Raw genomic sequence first — 20,261 nt, forward strand, 5'->3', positions numbered from 1 at the left:
GTCGCAGGTTTGAATCCTGCCTCGGGTATGGATGTGTGTGATGTCCTTACGTTAGTTAGATTTAAGTAGTTCTGAGTCTAGGGGACTGATGACCTCAGATGTTAAGTCCCATAGTGATTAGAGCCATTAGAACCATTTCTACTCGAAGGGATTTCTGAGCTAAGGAAAAATGCAACAGAAAATGTAAATTTTCAGGAACGGCTTCTAAAGTTTCAAAGGACTGTAAGTCACTTAATACACGTTTAATTTTTTAATTTTTGGTCACTCAGAAGCACCCTGCACCATACTGTATATCATCCTCTTGATCTTTTTCCAAGTTTTTTCTTCTTTTCTTCTTTCTGGACTCCTTAGTGGCCAACTATGCTACATACTCTGCTTTATCAATGCGAACCTTCTCCATCCGTTCAAGTTCTCCGATGCAGTTTGCTCCATGATTTATTCCCATATGCTGTAGCACTTTCACCCTATCAACGTTGCCATCATTAAAAGCAATAACAGCATCACTGACACCCCACTTTAGTGTCTTCATTCCAACAAAAACATTTTTTGGTAAGCGAGTCCATATAAGATTATTGAACGATTCATTGGGATTTTGAGTCTGACCATGCAGACACAGCTTCAGTAAATCTGGATTTGCCAGGTCTGTGTAAACAGGTTTTATGATACCCATGACTGCTGCTGGGGTGGAATGTTTATGGCTGTATGAAGTGTTTGAGTACTGGGCATTGTGGTAATTGCACCATGAATTAGGTCCAGGGGGGCAAAGGTGGTGTACTGGTTTTTCATCAGTTGACAGTCTGTGGAAGTAGGTAGCCCATACTGCCTGCTTCATTTTCTACAATTTCTCAGTATTATATCTGATGGCCATCCCATAATACTGCTGTAGTTCATCAATCATTTTGTCTGTCAGCCTGCCTCTTACGGTTTTACCATCAGAAAGTTTCTTGTCTCTCAAAATTTGTTTCAACCTCCTCAACCTGGTGCCCATCCTCTTGTGGACATGACCACCACATTCCAGTTTTGTGATAATCTTCCTAGCATAAGGCTGAGCGGCACGTAAAAATTTTATCATTTTCAACCGGTGTATATAATCATTTTATTTGGAAAATTGCAAATTCTATAAAGAGATAAAAATCCGAAAATTTGAAAAAAAATTTCCATTCTAACTTCCCTTAAATGTAAGAAAATAAAAGTTCTTTTTTACTTTTTTGTATTGTGCAGTTATTATGATCTTATGTCTTATGAGCCCTTTTTATCTTTAACAAATTACCGAAAGTGCTTACAACAGTAAATAAACGCGATAGCGATTGTTTTTCTACAATAATTTACTGAAATGTGCGCCAAGAAATCGATCCGTATGTCTGCCCCTATGGTTCGTATACAATGCACAGCATTTTTAATATTTGAATAAAATGCTAGACCATTGTTTCATCGCACTCATTTTTTCGCTATTGCGTTGAAATTTTGTGATGCCTTAGCACAATTGTTTGTATGTGGTAATAATGATGCGATGCCATACACTGATGTGTACGGTAGTTCGTGCAAAATCAAGGCATATCTTTACGACAAGGCCGCGATATGGTCCAGTAGCTGTTTGTTAGCTAATGTCTTGGCATATATCTCTGGACTCTAGGACGTCTAGTTGGACACTGGAAACGTCCGTCTTCAGAGGATGAGTACGGTGGGCTGGAACAACGTACCGAAGACACCGCTAAAAAATAGCAACTCTAAGGTAAAATGGCCGACTGAGAATTAACTTGCCCAAGGCCAGGAGGGGGTAGCAGCCAGACATAGAAACATTTCTTTGAGTATTCGTTTGGCACCATTTCTTTGAGTATTCGTTTGGCACATGAAAAAAAATTGGCACCAAGGAGACCTCCTGCAAGCAACGGATTAATGACGCTAAACCGCGTGGGATGGAAAAGGCACAACGGACGAACAAGCGCTAGTAAATGATGTGACAAAGAAGAGCGAGAGTAGAACGACAGCTTACCACACGGTTCTGTGCTGTTGGAGTCTTGGAGGAGTCAAGATGTCTCACTTAGCGGCACAGCAGGGGACCACCCCTACAAATGTATGAACGTAGTATCAGCTAAACATGCAATAGGTCCGTTTAGAACTCACGTAAATATGGCTATGACACAATAGAAAGCACACTCAGCGCTAGTGAGAAAACAGATAATCAGATGGCGCGCAAAACTAGCCATACATGAAGAAAAAACCATGTAAAAGAAATACGTAGATTAAAATGCGTACGTGCAAAACGTAAGAGGTCATACGAATTATGTAATAAAGATGCCCATGTATGAACAAAGGAAAAAGGTAAAGGTCAAATGATGATAGCGTGATACTAGCGAATGAAGTGTGTCATAAATGCCCAATTATGCGCAGTAAATTGGCTAAAATTGAAAGTGCATGTACAGCGCATGCACTCAATAACCAACAGAATCAAACATCAAGGTACCAGAATCAGGAGTTTCAAAAAGAAAGATCTGTCCTGAGACATAAAAAATACATAACAATGTAAAAATGAAAATGTCATAAACTAAATCCTTTTAAAAATCCCATAACAGTCCTCCCCGTAACTTCTCTCATACCAAAAAGGGCAATATTAAAATAAATACAGAAGTATCATTGCATCAACATTGTAAATATCAGTAACTTTGAATCATTATGTACTTGAATTTTTACTAATAAGTTGGTCGTTCAGTAAATTGTCGTTATCGGCATACACGTATTTAACAATTTCTAACTCCTCGAGCAGATTTCCCCTTCTGAGCAAGATGTTTTCCAATGTGGGAGACTGGTGCCCGCTTGACTTAAGATGCTTGGAAAAAGCGGAATGCTGTTTAACCTAGCCTTTCTCAGTCGTCAAACGCACACAAATCCTTCATACTTATGTGTGAGAGGTCGCTCATTCTGAATGTAATTGTGTTGAAATTTATTACCGGTAGTGAAGACAACACGCGTGTCCTGATTCCTAACAAGCTTAGCCAGACCGTATGAGAGATTCCTCGTGAACGGTATCCTCACAAATCTGGATTTCGAAAACAATGAGGCGGGTGAACTGTACTCTCAGTTACTGATAATGTTTCTTTATACACTTTATCTAGTATTGCAGGACTGTAAGCGTTGCTTAGAGCAATGTGTTTCAAGTCCCCTAATTATTTTTGTATGGAAGATGGGCTGAGAGGTATCTCACCAATGCGGAATACCATAGATTTGATAAAGGTTTGTACTGGTGAGACGTGAATTATAGGGTCGCTACTGGTGGATACGAGATGTCAAATCGAATCCCATGAAGCTGAAGCTGCAGTTCTAAATAGTAAAACATTCTATTATGGTCCATCGCGTCGTGAGTGAATATCACGTTTGGGTGTAAGGCATTAAATTCTTCTGCTATTAAGGGAATGTCAGAGACAGGGCCGTTCGAGATAATAATGATGTCGTCTACACAACGGCGACAGAAGAGGACATGATGCATGAATGCATCCATTTGTTTTACATAGTTTTATATTCATGTACGCGCCTTATGGCTACTTTTGCTCGCCATTTGCTTACCTTTTTCCACGCCCACGCTGTGTGTACTTTCTTGTCTGCCGTAAGGGCTACACACGCACTGACCAACCGATCGATCGACCGACAAATTGGATGTGTGTACTGTGTAAGTGTTTTGACCGACCAATCGACCGACGAAATTACCTTGTCAGAATGTCCCGCGGATAGGACCACCCAAAAAGCCGAAACCCCACCCCCCACCACAAATTGTACCTTGTGTACCGCTGTCGTGCCAACCGCACGACGTAAGTTCGTCTTTTGTCACTGCGCGCAGGATTAAATGCTGTTCTAATATCATATACATCACAGGATGTGGGACGTACAGCGACATAGATTCAAAAAATTAAGCACTTTTTCATTTTTCAGATAAATCCATAATCGTTTCATGTGGCCCACAGAGAAAATAAGTTTGTCGACGTTCTGTATTTCAGTTTTTAGGCTTTATTTCAGTTACTTACCGGAAACTAAATCTAAAAACAGAAATATCGGCATTCAATAAAATATACTTGCTTTATTGTTATCAGTGTTAAAAAAAAGTCCAGCCTGTATCCAAGCCCTATGCTATGAAAAGCGAAGTGTGAGATTTTGTTTACGGCACTAATAGTTGGTAAATGCTTCATTTCTTACCCGTCTGTTGTTTTATTTATTACACGATGTACGCCACCACCATCTGCAGTCTTTCTTCTTCCAACTTGAAATGAGTTCCTTGACGTCACCGATCATCTATTATGCTACATACATAAATTAATAACGTTTTAATGAAGGTCTTTTGTTTTATTTGTTTTGATTTACCATCATGTATTTCCTCAGTCAACTATAAATCACGTTGCAAGTTTCAGAACTCAATTCAGTTAATAATTGTAGGGATTTGAGGTCCTCTTAACTTCTGTTAGCGGCTAAAAATCGTAATGTAGCTAACAGCCTCTTCTCGCAACTTACAGCCTCTCTCATGACTGTATTCTTTTCGTTAAGAATGGTTTGATGATGCTCGACAGCTCCGAACTACATGATTCATCCATTCTTAGATAATTATGAAAATAATTGGCTCCCAGCTGCTTAAGTAACAGAACTGGGGTGAATTTCTTTCCTTGCAAAATGGTTCATAATGGCTCTGAGCACTATGGGACTCAACTGCTGAGGTCATTAGTCCCCTAGAACTTAGAACTAGTTAAACCTAACTAACCTAAGGACATCACAAACATCGATGCCCGAGGCAGGATTCGAACCTGTGACCGTAGCGGTCGCTTGGTTCCAGACTGTAGCGCCCAGAACCGCACGGCCACTCCGGCCGGCCCCTTCTTTGCTCACAGCTTCCTCTCGGCTTGTTACTTCTAAAACAGCCAAGGCAAACCCCCGTTTTTGCTTCTATGTAAAGCCCAGCGGGATCTCGTAGAACATAAACTCAGTGAACTAAAGGCCAAATCAGAGCAACAGGACGATACTGTAATGGCGGAGTGCAGTCGGTTGAGTGTTTGTAGGCTGTCACGGAAATGGTCGGTCGGTCGGCCGGCCGATAAATTGGTGGGTGTGTAAGGAAGTAAAGTCCTATTTGTGTGAGCGCTAAACGGACCTGTTATTCCGTTCACAGCTGATGCCGCGTTTATACTTTTGTAAGCATGGTCCAATGCTGTGCTGCTATGGCGCCATCTTACTGGTTAAATGAAATTTATTATATCGTATCGTCGTCTTTATTAGACATAACGTGGTATCCTTGAGACGTTCGTGACATTCTGCTTGTTGACATTCCTTCCTGGATCTTCAGCCTATGATTTATTGTTGTTCTGATATTTCGACAGTATGAGTGGCTAGCGTTCTTCAAAAAAATGTTCAAATGTGTGTGAAATCTTATGGGACTTAACTGCTAAGGTCATCAGTCTCTAAGCTTACACACTACTTAATGTAAATTATCCTAAGGGCAAACACACTCACCCATGCCCGAGGGAGGACTCGAACCTCCGCAGGGTCCAGCCGCACAGTCCACGACTGCAGCGCCTGAGACCGCTCGGCTAATCCCGCGCGGCTGGCTAGCGTTCTTCACCATTGGCCTTTTATTACTGGTGACGCCGATAATGCCAGCCATTCGTACTAACGAACCCCCAGAGAAACGAATAACATGATATGTTTGCATATGCAGTTCTGTCTGTTGTAAATCGGGCGTAGGATGTTTTCTATAATTTCTTACTTCTTTGATCTTTAATGATCTGTATTTGTGAAACATGTGAAGTTGCACTAGAATCAAGTTAAGCTGTAGGTGGCAACGCAGTTCAGTTAAAAACCTAGGCAAATAGCGGGATGGTTCCTTTGAAAGGGCACTGCCGACTTCCTTCCCTAATGCGAAGACCGATGACTTCGCTGTCTGGTCTGCTCCCCCTATACAACCCAACCCAATTCAGTTAAAAGGCAAGAGCGTATCGCCTGCAACAGGTTAAGTGCTGTGCCATTCAAGTCAACGTTCGGTTTTAGGATTATGGTTTGCTCATTATGTGAAGTATTTCTGTTGTACGTGTAAATTTTACTCAGAGTTTTTATATGAAACAAGCGCAAGTAATGTTTTTATGTTTGTGGCAACAGATAGGTATTATGGTGAAAATTTTAAGCGCTTCAGAGTGAAACACACCACTATTCAAGGTGGACGAGGCGAACTGTGTAAATATTTTGCGACGTGGAACATCTCAAAGGCTGACAAGCCACTTATATTTGTTTGTATCTGGTTTCAAGCACAAAGCGCTAATCTTCGCACTTTTTCATCTTTTTAAACGTTCGTTTAACGTGTAATCATGATCATTCACGCAGCGTCATAGTCAAATCACATTTCTTCCCCATTCTGTACACGGTGTTATGAAGGATATATGGAGCTGATAAGCGTATAGCGTCGTAAACGCTGGACTGAGCTTGAAGCACGTTGACGTGTGTGCTACGTCCGTTCAGTAGACGTTTAGTAATGGTCCTGATGACTGCTGATAATGTGTATGGTGTGTGTAGCGTGTGCATTGTTTGGCAGTGAAAAATAAATGAATAGGATAGCACTAGTTTTTACAGTAGTAAATATCTTCTTTTCAAAACAGTGTTGTATACTAGGGATAAACCGCACGAAGCTGCTCTGTTTTCAACAGACTCGCCCCGTATTCGGAAGTATGGAGTCTCCAAAAGACTGCTATCTCCGTCTGGCCATCCTTACGTTGGTTTTCGTATTTTTCCCTAAATGATTTCAAGCAAAAGTTCTTGCCACAAGGCCACCGCCGGCAATTTTTCCCCATCCTTGTCAAACTAGACCTTTAAGTACGTAAATCCGTGCATGTATGAATTATATTTTTGTTCATTTCTTAATTTGTAATACCATGACATGTGTCGGCGGCTGCTTCTTATTTTTCTTCTTCTTCTTCTTCTACTTCTGCTGCTGCTGGCGTGCTGCATAACGCTTAACGAATCAGATGTCGAAAGTAACCCGTGTGCTCTGGCGAAATAGGATAACACAGCCGTCAACAACAGAACTGAACTGTAGCGAGTTTTAAATGTGTTCAGAAACATAGTCATCCCGTTTACTGCACAAATATCTAATTGTACAGCTATACATCGCAAGTCAGCAAGGGGTGTGTAACAGAGGTACTTGCACCACTTCCATCTACAGCGCCCCCACTCCTTTTCCTTTCCAATAGCGAATTGTGCGCTTTTTCGACCTGCATTTTACATAGCTGGTTTGAATCTTTTTACTCTTTTTGTTCATTTCTAGACAACAAATATAAAGAAAATTGCTTATGTTTGATGTGGGAATGTATTTTAATTGTCTTGCTGTAGTTCCACAGTTGATACACATAGGTGTGCGGAAAGTTAAGACCATCACGCACATTGTTTATAGTTTACTGTACGTTCCTTCGATAACATCATCTGACTTTCGCGATGTACACCGCCAGATAAATTCAACGTGTGGCCGTTAGCTACTAAATTTCCGAAGATGCTCGCGTCTGACGAGTGAAACATGTCGACGAAGGAAATTTTTATGCGAATCGTCGTTGCTCCAGTTTCATTTCTAGCGGTCGCTGTTCCCCCTGCAGGCATTGTCTTCCCTCGCTCAATAACAATCGTGCCGTTGATAAAGTCATCGCCAGACTGTTATCTGGACGTATTGGAGCGAAGGGTCAACCGACACGGTCTAAAACCACGGAAGTATTTTAAAGCAAACCTCGCGGGCGATGAGTGGAGTCTCGTTCTTAACGCAAGATCCTTGAAAAACTCCTCAGGTGGTTCAGTACTGATTGATTTTTCCGTATACGAGGCGAGAACGGCGGCGTTGAGGAGCGGAATTCTGCGCGCGGGAGGGTAAGCAAACGCGAGGCGCCGGCTGCACGTGTGACGAGGCAAGGTCAGACAACAGCTGAGTCACGCCGACTTGCACTTGTGGCGAGGCCAGCGCCACGCCGCGTCAGTTGCCGCAAACACAGCCACAGCCCTACGTCGGCTGCTGCCGAGTGCGGACGCGCTGCTCCACTCCCAGGTCACTAAAGCTTGCAAACATTTTTCTTGGCAACTGCCTTTGTTCTCTTTGCTCTGACGACTCTTTCCCTTTGTAGCTCGCATGCCAGTGCCCTTTTTTCATAGCAACGCATAGACTCCTGAGGATACATTTTTGGACCCTTACATATACATCAATACCAAGCAAGCCACCAGATCGCGTATTGCGGAGGGTACGTCTGGTACCACTAATTGATCCCCCTTCCCTGTTCCACTTGCGAATGGCGTGTGGGAAGAATGATTGTTGGTAAGCATGTGTATTACCCTTTTTTTCCCATTACGCTTGAATTCGCCCTGGATCATAGGTATTTTACGGTAGACACTGTTTGCAGCAATTTGTCATCAACAGTGTAGTTTTACAGCAGCGGATTTTTTCCGAGGTACGCGCAATATGTTACATTTATTTACGCTGATGGTTAACTGCTAATCCGTGCACCATTCATCAATCCTCTGTGGGTCGTTCCGCAAATCGATACCGTTTACTGGCGTTGCTTCTTTCTTATAGACAACTGCATCATCTGCGAACAGTCTTAAAGAGCTTTCGACGCTTTCCGTTGGCTCATTTACATACATTGTAAGCCGGCCGGAGTGGCCGTGCAGTTCTAGGCGCTGCAGTCTGGAGCCGAGCGACCGCTGCGGTCGCAGGTTCGAATCCTGCCTCGGGCATGGATGTGTGTGATGTGCTTAGGTTAGTTAGGTTTAATTAGTTCTAAGTTCTAGGCGACTGATGACCTCAGATGTTAAGTCGCATAGTGCTCAGAGCCATCTGAACCAACCATACATTGTCACACTTCCTTGGGGTACTCCCGAACTTAACTTTGCATCTGTCGATTTTGTTCCGTTGAGAGCGATGTGTTGAGTTCTATCTGCAAGGAAATCTTGAATCCAGTCACAAATCTAGTCCGATACTTTGTCAGCTTGTACTGTTTTCACTAGATGGCAGTGCGAGACTGTGTCAAATGCGTTCCTGAAGTCAAGGAACACGACAACAACTTCAGAGCTGTTGTCCACAGCGCTGTGGATGTCATGGAGAAATGAGCTAACTGGGAGGGGTGAGGGCGTGAGTGTTGAAAATTATATTTCCTGATTCTCACAGTTGACTATTTGTATTCCACATCTATATCTGTGCTGTACGAGTCACTGTAAAGTGAGCTATGTTTAAAATTTCAGTTATGTGGCTCATCAGGAAGTTAGTTGAAAATCCGTTACAAAATTTATATGTACAGACAGATAAAGTTACCTAAAATTACGTATTAAAAATGGATTGATATGAAGACGCGTCAGAATGGCAGAAAGAGCTGTGGTGTTTGTGGGTGTATATGATCAGGCCGTGAATGAACTTGCTCGATCTGGTGGTGTATCAGTGCGGACTAACCAACGTGTGTACAAGGAATGATGTCTCACTCACAGCCATGTAACACAGCGTAAAAACAGTGGTTGTAAAAACTTTGCTAATCGACAGGCGTCGAGATGAGTATCACACCTTGCCAACGAAAATCTATTTTAAACCCTACAGTAAATACTGTTGTCCGTGAACGTAGGTCTTTCTTATGCAGTTTCCGAGCGACCATCGTGAAGGGGACAGTGTGGAGTGGACATTTGGAGTCCGGTACCTCACAAAGGCCCATTGCGCACAGCAACCACAGAAATTGGGGAATACCCGACTGGAGGTTAGTAGTGTGGTCCAACAAGTCGCGATTTTGCTTCTTTTTTGAACGATGCAAGGTGTAGATTACACCAATGGTTGAATGAGGCGTTTGACTCCAGTGTCTGGAGGGTGTAGTTAATGCAGAAGATGTTTCTGTGTTTTGGGGGTGTTGTTCATACAACCACATAGCTTCACGCGGTCATGGACCGTGATGTTTATTTCATCACCACCAGTGAGCAAGTGTTGCGTAGCGTAGGTTTCCATATTTTTGTGATAAATTTATTATGAATGTTCCCCACCTTCCAAGAAAACAGCTGTGTTCGGAGGGCTGCATGCAAATGATATTAGGTTCACGTGTAATCAGGCGCCCTATCGCTCCTGACTGACCCGCTAAGTCACTTCCGTCAGTATAAGATAATAATTATGCCACACCCTAACGGCAAAACGATTTTATTTGCCCACTTTGGTTTGTAGAAAGGATTGGTCGAGAGTGACGAGTCCCATCTCCTTTTATCTGCTGAGATTATCAAATAGAATATTCGGTACTAGACACACTAAAAATTGCAAAATTTACATGAAAAACCTCTCCACTGCGGAAGGTTAACAGTTTGGTGTGGTTTACCTCGCATCTGCATTATTGGGCTTTTTTGTGTATGTGTTGTGTCCTAACACAGGGTAGAGGGGCGACGGAGGCTTACAGGTCAGTCTGAAATTTCCGAGCGGTTAGGTGCAAATGCAGAAAGACAAACCTCCAATGAAGGCAGTTTGATAGCTTTGATCAGCATCATACACTGTCACAGTCCACCTACGAGAGGAATGTATTTTGGGACACTCAGATGCTTAGCGCAGGAGACTCAAGGAACTCAGGGATCTGATTAACACTATTTATTTGCACTCAAAGTATCTACTATCTGAAGGTTAATTCTAAACATTAGAAAAAGCAAAGGATGCTGCTGGTTGCACAAAAGAAGTCAGTGTCTCGAGTTCATGCTGTGAGAGCTAAGAGAAACACCAACCACTGGCCGAATGAATAGTACGAGAGCAGCACTCAAAGTGAGAAAAACAGACTTGTCAGAGCTTATCCGAGGCTGGCGACGATCGACTCGGAGTTGGCGTCCCAACGATCTAACCGAGAGCCCTCTGTACCAACAACTTGGGTTTTTAAAGGATTGAGGCGACGCAATGTTTCTCGCTTCCTATAGACGGTCCCCCAATCCACCGTCACCTTTCAGGCTTCGGCCAATCTGACGAGTGGCTGTGCAGCTCCAGGGCGTCTCTGGCCTATCACATTCAGATTCCTACCCGTCTCTTACTCGGTAGGTAGGGATATTTCTGGCCTTTACATTAACGAACTCCAAGTTTGGTAGCAACAATGTTCAGATGAAAGTTGAACGTCACTGCCATTCCTTTTATGGCTCGCAACAATTTTATTTTAAGACACTTGGTCCCGCCCGGAGGTCTCGTGTGTGGGGGACCGCTGTTATAGTGCTTCTACATCTACATCTACATTTATACTCCGCAAGCCACCCAACGGTGTGTGGCGGAGGGCACATTACGTGCCACTGTCATTACCTCCCTTTCCTGTTCCAGTCGCGTATGGTTCGCGGGAAGAACGACTGCCGGAAAGCCTCCGTGCGCGCTCGAATCTCTCTAATTTTACATTCGTGATCTCCTCGGGAGGTATAAGTAGGAGGAAGCAAAATATTCGATACCTCATCCAGAAACGCACCCTCTCGAAACCTGGACAGCAAGCTACACCGCGATGCAGAGTGTCTCTCTTGCAGAGTATGCCACTTGAGTTTGCTAAACATCTCCGTAACGCTATCACGCTTATCAAATAACCCTGTGACGAAGCGCGACGCTCTTCTTTGGGTCTTCTCTATCTCCTCTGTCAACCCGACCTGGTACGGATCCCACACTGATGAGCAATACTCAAGTATAGGTCGAACGAGTGTTTTCTAAACCACCTCCTTTGTTGATGAACTACATTTTCTAAGGACTCTCCCAATGAATCTCAACCTGGCACCCACCTTACCAAAAATTAATTTTATATGATCATTCCACTTCAAATCGTTCCGTACGCATACTCCCTGATATTTTACAGAAGTAACTGCTACCAGTGTTTGTTCCGCTATCATATACAGTAAAGGATCCTTCTTTCTATGTATTCACAATACATTACATTTGTCTATGTTAAGGGTCAGTTGCCACTCCCTGCACCAAGTGCATATCCGCTGCAGATCTTCCTGCATTTCGCTGCGATTTTCTAATGCTGCAACTCCTCTATACACCACAGCATCATCCGCGAAAAGCCGCATGGAACTTCCAACACTAACTACTTGTTCATTTATATATATTGTGAAAAGCTGTATGAACCCAGTGACATGGTTCTCAGGAGCTGCCTCCGCTAAGACATGACTTCTTGTGACCACCTACTGTGACGTCTTACAACAGCGTCTAGCCGATGGACGGAGTTACCAGTTACATCTCTGAAGTGAAGCTTCTTCCGTGGGACAGCTGCCCAGAGCGTCTGCAATTTGCAGGGCTCTAGCGTTACTGTTTACCTCCGGTAACCTAAACATTAACACATTTGCCTGCTCTCTGCATTGTGTCTTTGATTTCCTATCTTGGTGTGCCCACGCTGACTTCCAAGAGCCTTGAGCTTAACAGTGCACACCTCAATATATCGGTAGTATATGGCCGTGTGTGTGTGTGTGTGTGTGTGTGTGTGTGTGTGTGTGTGTGTGTGTGTGTGTGTGTGTGACGGTTTGTTTTTGTAATTACTTCCTGCCAGAATGTAGAAGTCGACCCATCAAGGTGCGGTTGCTAGCCGTACATAAAGATCACCTATAGTTTTAAAATTCCTTCAATGCGTGGGGATGTGGAATGTGTTACTTGGTCACGTGACCTCGACCCATGTGATTATTTTTTCATGGGACACTTAAAAGTTCAAGTTTACATGGAGAAGCACTTACCCACAATTCCTTTTTGGCATTACAATGTGAGAAATTCAGCAGTTTCCGCGCATAATTCTAAAAAAGAGTGTGGACAATTTAGCCACTCGTCTGCAAGAATATCTCGATCAAAGTGGGCGCCACCTAAGAGGATGTGATTTTTTTGCTTCTATTTCGTTGTGTATCCTCAAATGTCAGTGTGCCACTAATTTATAAAAATAGTGCGTTTTGTAGTATGTGACAGTCATCTCAGCAATACCATTCCTCTCTGCCGGTTCCTGTGTACTGGTTTTTGTAGTGCTGCCAAAGGAAGGATGTTCCAAAGCATTTCTTTATTTCCTTTTTATTAGAGAGGCTTAACTTCAGCATATTTCAGCGAGTCGGGAAATTATCCATTGATAGATGTTTGGAACACAAGTAGCTAAAGATGTTGCTAAACACGGAAATGCACACTGTAATTAAGTTTGTCACAGCCACTAGAATTTTTCAATGTGAAAAACTGATATCGAGCTATACCTAATGCCTCAACCTGTCACAAACAACTGGAAAGAAAGAAAGAAGGAAGGAAAGGTAGGAGGTGTAGCTTCTCGCAACATCAAGATCAATGGACACTGCGGACGGGGTTGATTGAGCAAGAATGGGGAAGTAAATCGACTCTAGTGTAACTGAAAGAACCAATCTAGCATTCACCTTGATTTATGGAAATCGACGAAAGCTTAAGTTCAAGTGAGAAAAGTCGAACGAGGACTTGAACCCTGCTCCGCCAGTATGTTTTAGGCTGTAGTGTTGCAACCAATGAGCCACCACGCTCAGTAAATTTGGTACAACTCGTCGTGCTTTATGTGGTAGACTCAAAAAGAAATTGAGGCACATTGTTGCCCATTTTCCATCGTTACACATGGGAGTACCTTTGTGTGACTGTCTATCGAGCAAAGTGGCCCCGGAGTTGGGACACTGAATTCGTATTCGTGAGGATCGCGTTTCAAATACACCTCCATTTACTTTGATCTAGATTTTACATGGTCTCCCTGAATAATGGGAGGCGGTAAACAGGATGGTTGATTTGTTAAAGGCACGGCCGATATTTTTCTGATCATCGTTAAATTTGAGCTGGTGCTGCATCTCCAACAACCTCGACGTAGATAGGTCAGTACTCTATCTTTCTTTCTTCCGTCCGTCCGTTTGGTTTTGTACAGTTTATTGGCGTTGTAGTGTTACTCTCAAAGAACGAATCCCGACGACTTTTTTTTTTTAAAAAGTATTGTAGGTATCAAATTATATTTGTGTACAAATGCCGTTTCTTAACAGGAATGCAATTTTCCGAGCTGACAGTTACTGTCCACTCTGTTCATGATGCCGGGTGACGAATACACGTGTGAACTTTAGCACATCGCCTGGCTTGCCCAATCACCGTTATCTGTTCAATTAAGCAGAAATCTCTTGTGGTACATCTTCCAAGAAAACAAAGTCTTTCAAAGCTGTAAACACGTACAATTACGTACAAGAGTCCCGTATGCTTTTCAATTTGCTGAACTATAGGAAAGACAATTTTTTCTACATAAGCATCCTGTAATGAAACCTCGCTACCCTCCGTTAATTTCTGTTGCGCTGATTGTCTTGGCCCTGTTTATTATTTTTCTTTGTAGTTTTTATGTAACGCTTGACATTTGTGCTTTTGTAATTGAGTGTATAAATTCTATTCCCCATTTTTATATATATTTTGTCTTTCTTCTAGGTTTCCGGGATTTTCCCTTGGTACCATCACATGCCAAAGAAATAGGTAAGCATTTCCTGCAGCGACAATCGTAAATTCCCTATTAATTGTGTACTAATTTCTCCAGAACCAAGGCCAGCCTTGATCTTAAACTTCTGGGGATACCTTCAGTTTACTTACTGCCAGTAAGGTTTATCCTTTCAGTTTCTGTAGTAACACTTTTCTCTCTCTCTGTTCTTTGTGCTGTCACTTTCTGTGCATAAAAGCAGAGCAATTTGATTATACTGTAGGACATCCCGGAAGACACAGATGCAAAGATAATGGAAGACTCATTATATGTATAGAATCTTGAAGAACTTACTAAGGAGAGCCTGGAAAGCGACTTTACTGTATGATTCAGGACGTGAACGAAGGTAAGGAAGGTGATTCACCAGATTACTGAAGTGAACCCTGAGGTTAGAACAGCCCTCATGAAAGGACAAAAGCATAACCTGTTTATTCGTCCAATGTTGGTAAAAGACTACCAGGTAGTGAGGCAATGCATGAAATTCTATGACCTCGGTTATGTGTCAAAATATCCTGTTAAACATGAATCCAAGAAAAATCAGAAGAGAAGATTTTGTCAAAAATTCAGAACTACGAGCCACCACAGAAAAGCAAACCTACTCTCGGAAATAGAAGCAGCATGGCATTTGGTACACTTCCCACAGCTATGAAATGAAGATTTTCAGTGCAGGATACGAACCTGCAACAAAAACGGTATGGGACATAGAGTAGCGACTTCACAAAAGAAACAAAAGTATACAGGACAAAAAGTATCGGGATGCAGCTCACTAGGCTGGAAGAGCCGATGACTCTTACTACAGCGTTAAAGCATCTAGTGACAGACTCCTAAAGGGGGAGTATATTACTACTCCCGTACGTTATTTTGTAAATTGGATCCATGTCAGCGTAAAAAACTTGTCGACGAATGTGGATAATCTGGAATACATTTTGAAATCGGCTTATACCAGACGAAACAAATTACTACTCTTAGATAGACTATGTGATCAAAAGTATCCGGACACCCCCAAAAACATAAGTTTTTCATGTTAGGTGCATTGCGCTGCCTCCGTGGAACTCACGGACTTCGAACTTGGTCAGGTGATTGAGTGTCACTTGTGTCATACGTCTGTAAGCGAAATTTCCACTCTCCTAAACATCCCTAGGTCCACTGTTTCCGATATGATGGTGAGGTGGAAACGTGAAGAGACACGTACAGAACAAAAGCGTACAGGCCGACCTCGTCTGTTGATTGACAGAGACTGCCGGCAGTTGAAGAGGGTCGTAATGTGTAACAGGCAGACATGTATCCAGACCATCACACAGGAATTCCAAACTGTATCAGGATCCAGTGAAAGTATTATGACAGTTAGGCGGGAGGTTAGGAAACTTGAATTTCACGGTCTAGCGGCTGCTCGTAAGCCACACATCACGCCGATAAATGCCAAACGTCGCCTCGCTGGTTGTAAGGAGCGTAAATATTGGACGATTGAACTGTGGGAAAATATTGTGTGGAGTGACGAATCACGTGACACAATGTGACGATCCGATGGCAGGGTGTGGGTATGGCGAATGCGCGGTGAACGTCATCTGCCAGCTTGTGTACTGCCAACTCTAAAAGTCAGAGGCGGTGGTGTTATGGTGTGGTCGTGTTTTTCATGGAGGGGGATTGCACCCCGGCACTGTCACAGTACAGGCCTACATTGATGTTTTAAGCACCTTCTTGCTTCTCGCTGTTGAAGAGCAATTCGGGGCTGGCGACTGCATCTTTCAACACGATCGAGCACCTGTTCATAATGCACGGCCTGTGCCGGAGTGGTTACACGACAATAACATCCCTGTAATGAACTGGCCTGCACAGAGTCCTGACCTGAATCCTATAGAACACCTCTGGGATGTTTTGGAACGCCGACTTCGTTCCAAGCCCCACCTACTGACATCGATAGCTCTCCTCAGTGCAGCATTCCGTGAATAATGGGCTGTCATTCCCCAAGAAACCTTCCAACACTTGATTGAACGTATGCCTGCAAGACTGGAAGTTGTCATCAAGACTAAGGTTGGTCCAACACCATATTGAATTCCAGCTTTACCGATGGAGGACTCCAGGAACTTGTAAGTCATTTTCAGCTTGGTGTCCGGATACTTTTGATTACATAGTGTACTTCATAAAAGCATTTCGTGATGACACATTGCTGCATAACGTGGAACTACGGACGTGCATGGTCAGATTGTCCATTTATATATCTATCATCCATAACGGAGAAAGGTGGAATAAAACTTAGCCAACTCAACGCAATGAGAAATGAAAGCCTATCGCACAGGGTTAGAAAAATGGCAAAAGCCGTCAACTTTGATGTATTGTATTTCCAAGACAGGTCACCAGTGTGTCAAGAACGATTAACACAGACACTAAAGGATAACGTCGTGTAGTAGCAGTTGTAGTATTTAATAAAGTCACTACAGTGATCGACTATCACAGTATTGTTCAGAACGTGTAATATGCATGGATATGCCTATCGGAAAGAAGAGTTGCATCGTGATTTTCATGTATTTTCAATTCAGCACTGAGACTGATGAGTAGCTAGTGAAGCTAAGGTTATTAAGCACCTAGGGCGGGCGTATGCCATCGATGCAAATAGGAAATTATTTTATGTCACAGCCGCCTGAATTATCTCCGTGGATGGAAGCTAGAAGGAACGATGATGGAAATCAATCTGAAGATAGTGACTACACCCCGTAATCCGCCAACTTCCGAAGGGAGAGTCTGAGAAACTTCAAATATAACAGCGCTAGACCGTTTGTAAGACTGGAAGATTTAGAGTGAAAGGACTTACAGTCCTCGTAATATCATACCCTATCTGCCACTGGTAGGGGAAACGCAAAGTACCAGAGGAAACGTGACGATAAGGGCAAAATAAAACATTTTGAGTGCCTACTGGGAAGAAATGAGACGAGTGTTTCATAATCCGGGAAGTCCATCGTCGGGTGGTGATGTAGATTTGAGAACACAGGTAGTGACAGAGACCATACATAGAGCAATGGAGCTGTCTATACCTATCATTAAGACGTCCTTCTCGGGGAGTATCTTGTATCTTGACCGAAGCATTGCATAAATTGATGTGAACCAAGAGGAGCTAAAAAACTCTGCCAGAGTAGGATAATCCAAGAAGAAAGAATCCGAAGGTGTCTAGTTACAGAATCGTGAAATAACACTTTAAAGAAGAATTACGGAGAACAAAAATTGAAATTATGGAGACTGTTCGTGAAAACCAACCTAGAAATGGGTCCTTGTGGAATACCACATGAAATAGTCAGCGGGAAGACACTATCAATAATAATCCGGCCCACGCTCAAATGAAATGAAATGATTGGACGGCAATAGAAAGAGGGGAACAGAAAGCTGCATTGATGGTAGAAGCACTGCTTTGTGCGATACAGGAGAAAGTGACATATGAGAGATGTTATGGGAGGTCTACATAAATAATAATCTTGTGTATCCTTTCACATAAGAAGAAATTAGGCGAAGAGTTTTACGGCTGAAAAAGAAAATAAAAATCAAAGACTGGATGAGGTTCCTGCAGGTGTAATAAAAGCTTTAATTGCTCAGCCATCTATCTGAGTTGGGTTCATGAAGAGCGCTTCTTGCTGGCAAGGGTGTCTGCACCATCTAAGAATGCTGAGGTGATGCTTATTACTTCCGATGTTACCCAAATCGTATAGTGTGTCTTGTTTCGTTAACGTCCTAGATAATAAATTCGAAAAACTTCTATGCAAAAATTGCAAGGCCGTAGACTACAACAAGGTATCAAACCTCAACAACGCAGTTGCAGGAGAAACAAGGCAACAGAAAACGCAATAAATAAGGCGATCTCGCTTGCGACACACATCTTGGTAGGTGAGAGCGATGACAATAGATATTACGGGTGCTTTCGATAACCTCTAGCCCGTATCCTTCTCTGATTGTCCGAGAGAGTTGGAATGCTTACAGACCCTGTTCAACAGCATTAGATTACTACCGTTGGTGAAAAGCATATTTAATGTGTTGAAGGCAGTCATCTTGAAAATTGTCCGAAGAGCCTGTGTAGCTCAGTTTTGTGTGTATACTGGAACCCGTATTACGTAAGTTACATAAAGCGAATGAAGTGATGTGCCGTGTGAGCGGTGACTCAAGAAGAATTTTAGAGGATAAATCTAATGCTGCGCTCTATGAACTTAAAGGATGTCTCAGATTCTCATTAGCACCACAGAAAACTGCATACCCTCTTCTATAAAGGAACATCTCAGGAAATTTCAAAGCAAAATTAAATTATGTAATGATTTTAAGAAGATTATTAATGAAATACTTTAGTTTACTATAGATGAACGACGGAACTTAACATATTATATAGAGGAGACAAGCATAAAAAATACAAAGGTGAGACATAAAATATCGCAATATTAGCGTCTGTTACGGGATTTGTTGCAACTGTGTGTGTCCATAAAGTAAACTTTTTATTACGCAGAAGAGAGCAACGAGGTGTGCTTCTGAAACTAACAGGCACCTTCCGTACGACCATCGATGAATTGCTGATAATCCTGGAAACATGACACCTGAATCTGGTAATCACAAAAAGATTATCTTTGCATTGGTTAAAGAACGGCGTTGAAACGGAAATACGCAAGATACATGAAAATGAGGGAAACACGGAACAAGAAATACACTATCACAGTGGCAGAATGAGTGGAACCCTCAGTCAGAGGCAGAACAACATACGAATTTCTTCCTAACATCAGGGACAAACTAAAAGTGTTATTATTGGCCCAACGGGTGGTCTGACACATACATGACTGGTCATAGCCCGTACGGAACGTATCTGTATAAGATCAGTAGACAAATAATATAAATGGTATTCGCGCTTGTGGCAGTAAAGCTACTCCGGACAAGACGTGGGACTGTACGCTCTACGAAGATGCAGTGCGTCATGGTTGGGAGGAGGATGTTGGATCCGAAAGCAGTACTGAGGAATGAGTCCACCTAATGCCTCTAGAAGTTCAGTCACTCGACAACGTGGTTTTATTCCCTGAGAGTCAAAGTTCTGTACAGTCAGGGAGAAGGTAATTAATGTAAGCGACACTGAAGGGAGCTGTCACACTGTACATCGTGTCAATGTGAGCGATTAAAGATAGTGGGTTTGTGGATGGCATAGTGAATTTTGGAAGAAACGATGCTGATGTGCCGTTCTGAGCCCAAGTAATCCAAAAGGTCAGATAATGGAAAAACGAATGACACGTGTACTGGTGTATTCAAAGCAACAGTAGTACCAGCAAGAGTATGAGTACTTCGATAAATGGTTAAGGACAGTTGCAATTTTGTAGTGACAGAAAGTAAATTTTTTCTCTCTTGTGCTGTTTCTGTTTGTGGTATTAGTTTCTGTGGTGTTGGTATCTAGTAAATATTTTTCTTTCTTGTTCCCTTTCTGTTGTGGTATTAGTTTCTGTGGTATTAGTATGTAGCAATTTTATTTCTTGTTCTCTCTCTGTTTGTAGTATTAGTTTCTGTTGTCTTAGTATGCAGTTAGTAGTAATAATTATTAAACACACATTTTATTTCATAAAATATGCTGGCCGTATGGCCTGTTTCAGCTGTCCTGATGATAGGATGTAATTGTAAATAAAGAAAGACTGAATAAATAAATAAATAAATAAAGAGATATAAATTTGTGTATATTTTTCAGTAAAATCTGTTTCAATTTGGTCTTTTATTACCCCTTAATTTTATGTAATTGTAAAAAAATATAAAGTTAGGATTCAAAATGTTTTCTTAAATAGATGATGAACTATTATTGAATAAATAGCA

At 42.3% G+C, this 20,261-nt stretch overlaps 1 protein-coding gene across 1 annotated transcript in view; it reads left to right on the top strand.

Annotated features, from left to right (window-relative positions):
• LOC126470874 (uncharacterized) overlaps positions 1-20,261 on the top strand; it is a 414,964-nt gene that overhangs the window by 106,382 nt on the left and 288,321 nt on the right. The window contains exon 3 of the mRNA XM_050098890.1: positions 14,405-14,449. Coding sequence (XP_049954847.1) covers positions 14,405-14,449 — 45 coding nt within the window. The remainder of the gene's footprint in view (positions 1-14,404; positions 14,450-20,261) is intronic.

Source organism: Schistocerca serialis, chromosome 3 (assembly GCF_023864345.2).
Source record: "Schistocerca serialis cubense isolate TAMUIC-IGC-003099 chromosome 3, iqSchSeri2.2, whole genome shotgun sequence".
Classification (NCBI taxonomy): domain Eukaryota; kingdom Metazoa; phylum Arthropoda; class Insecta; order Orthoptera; family Acrididae; genus Schistocerca; species Schistocerca serialis.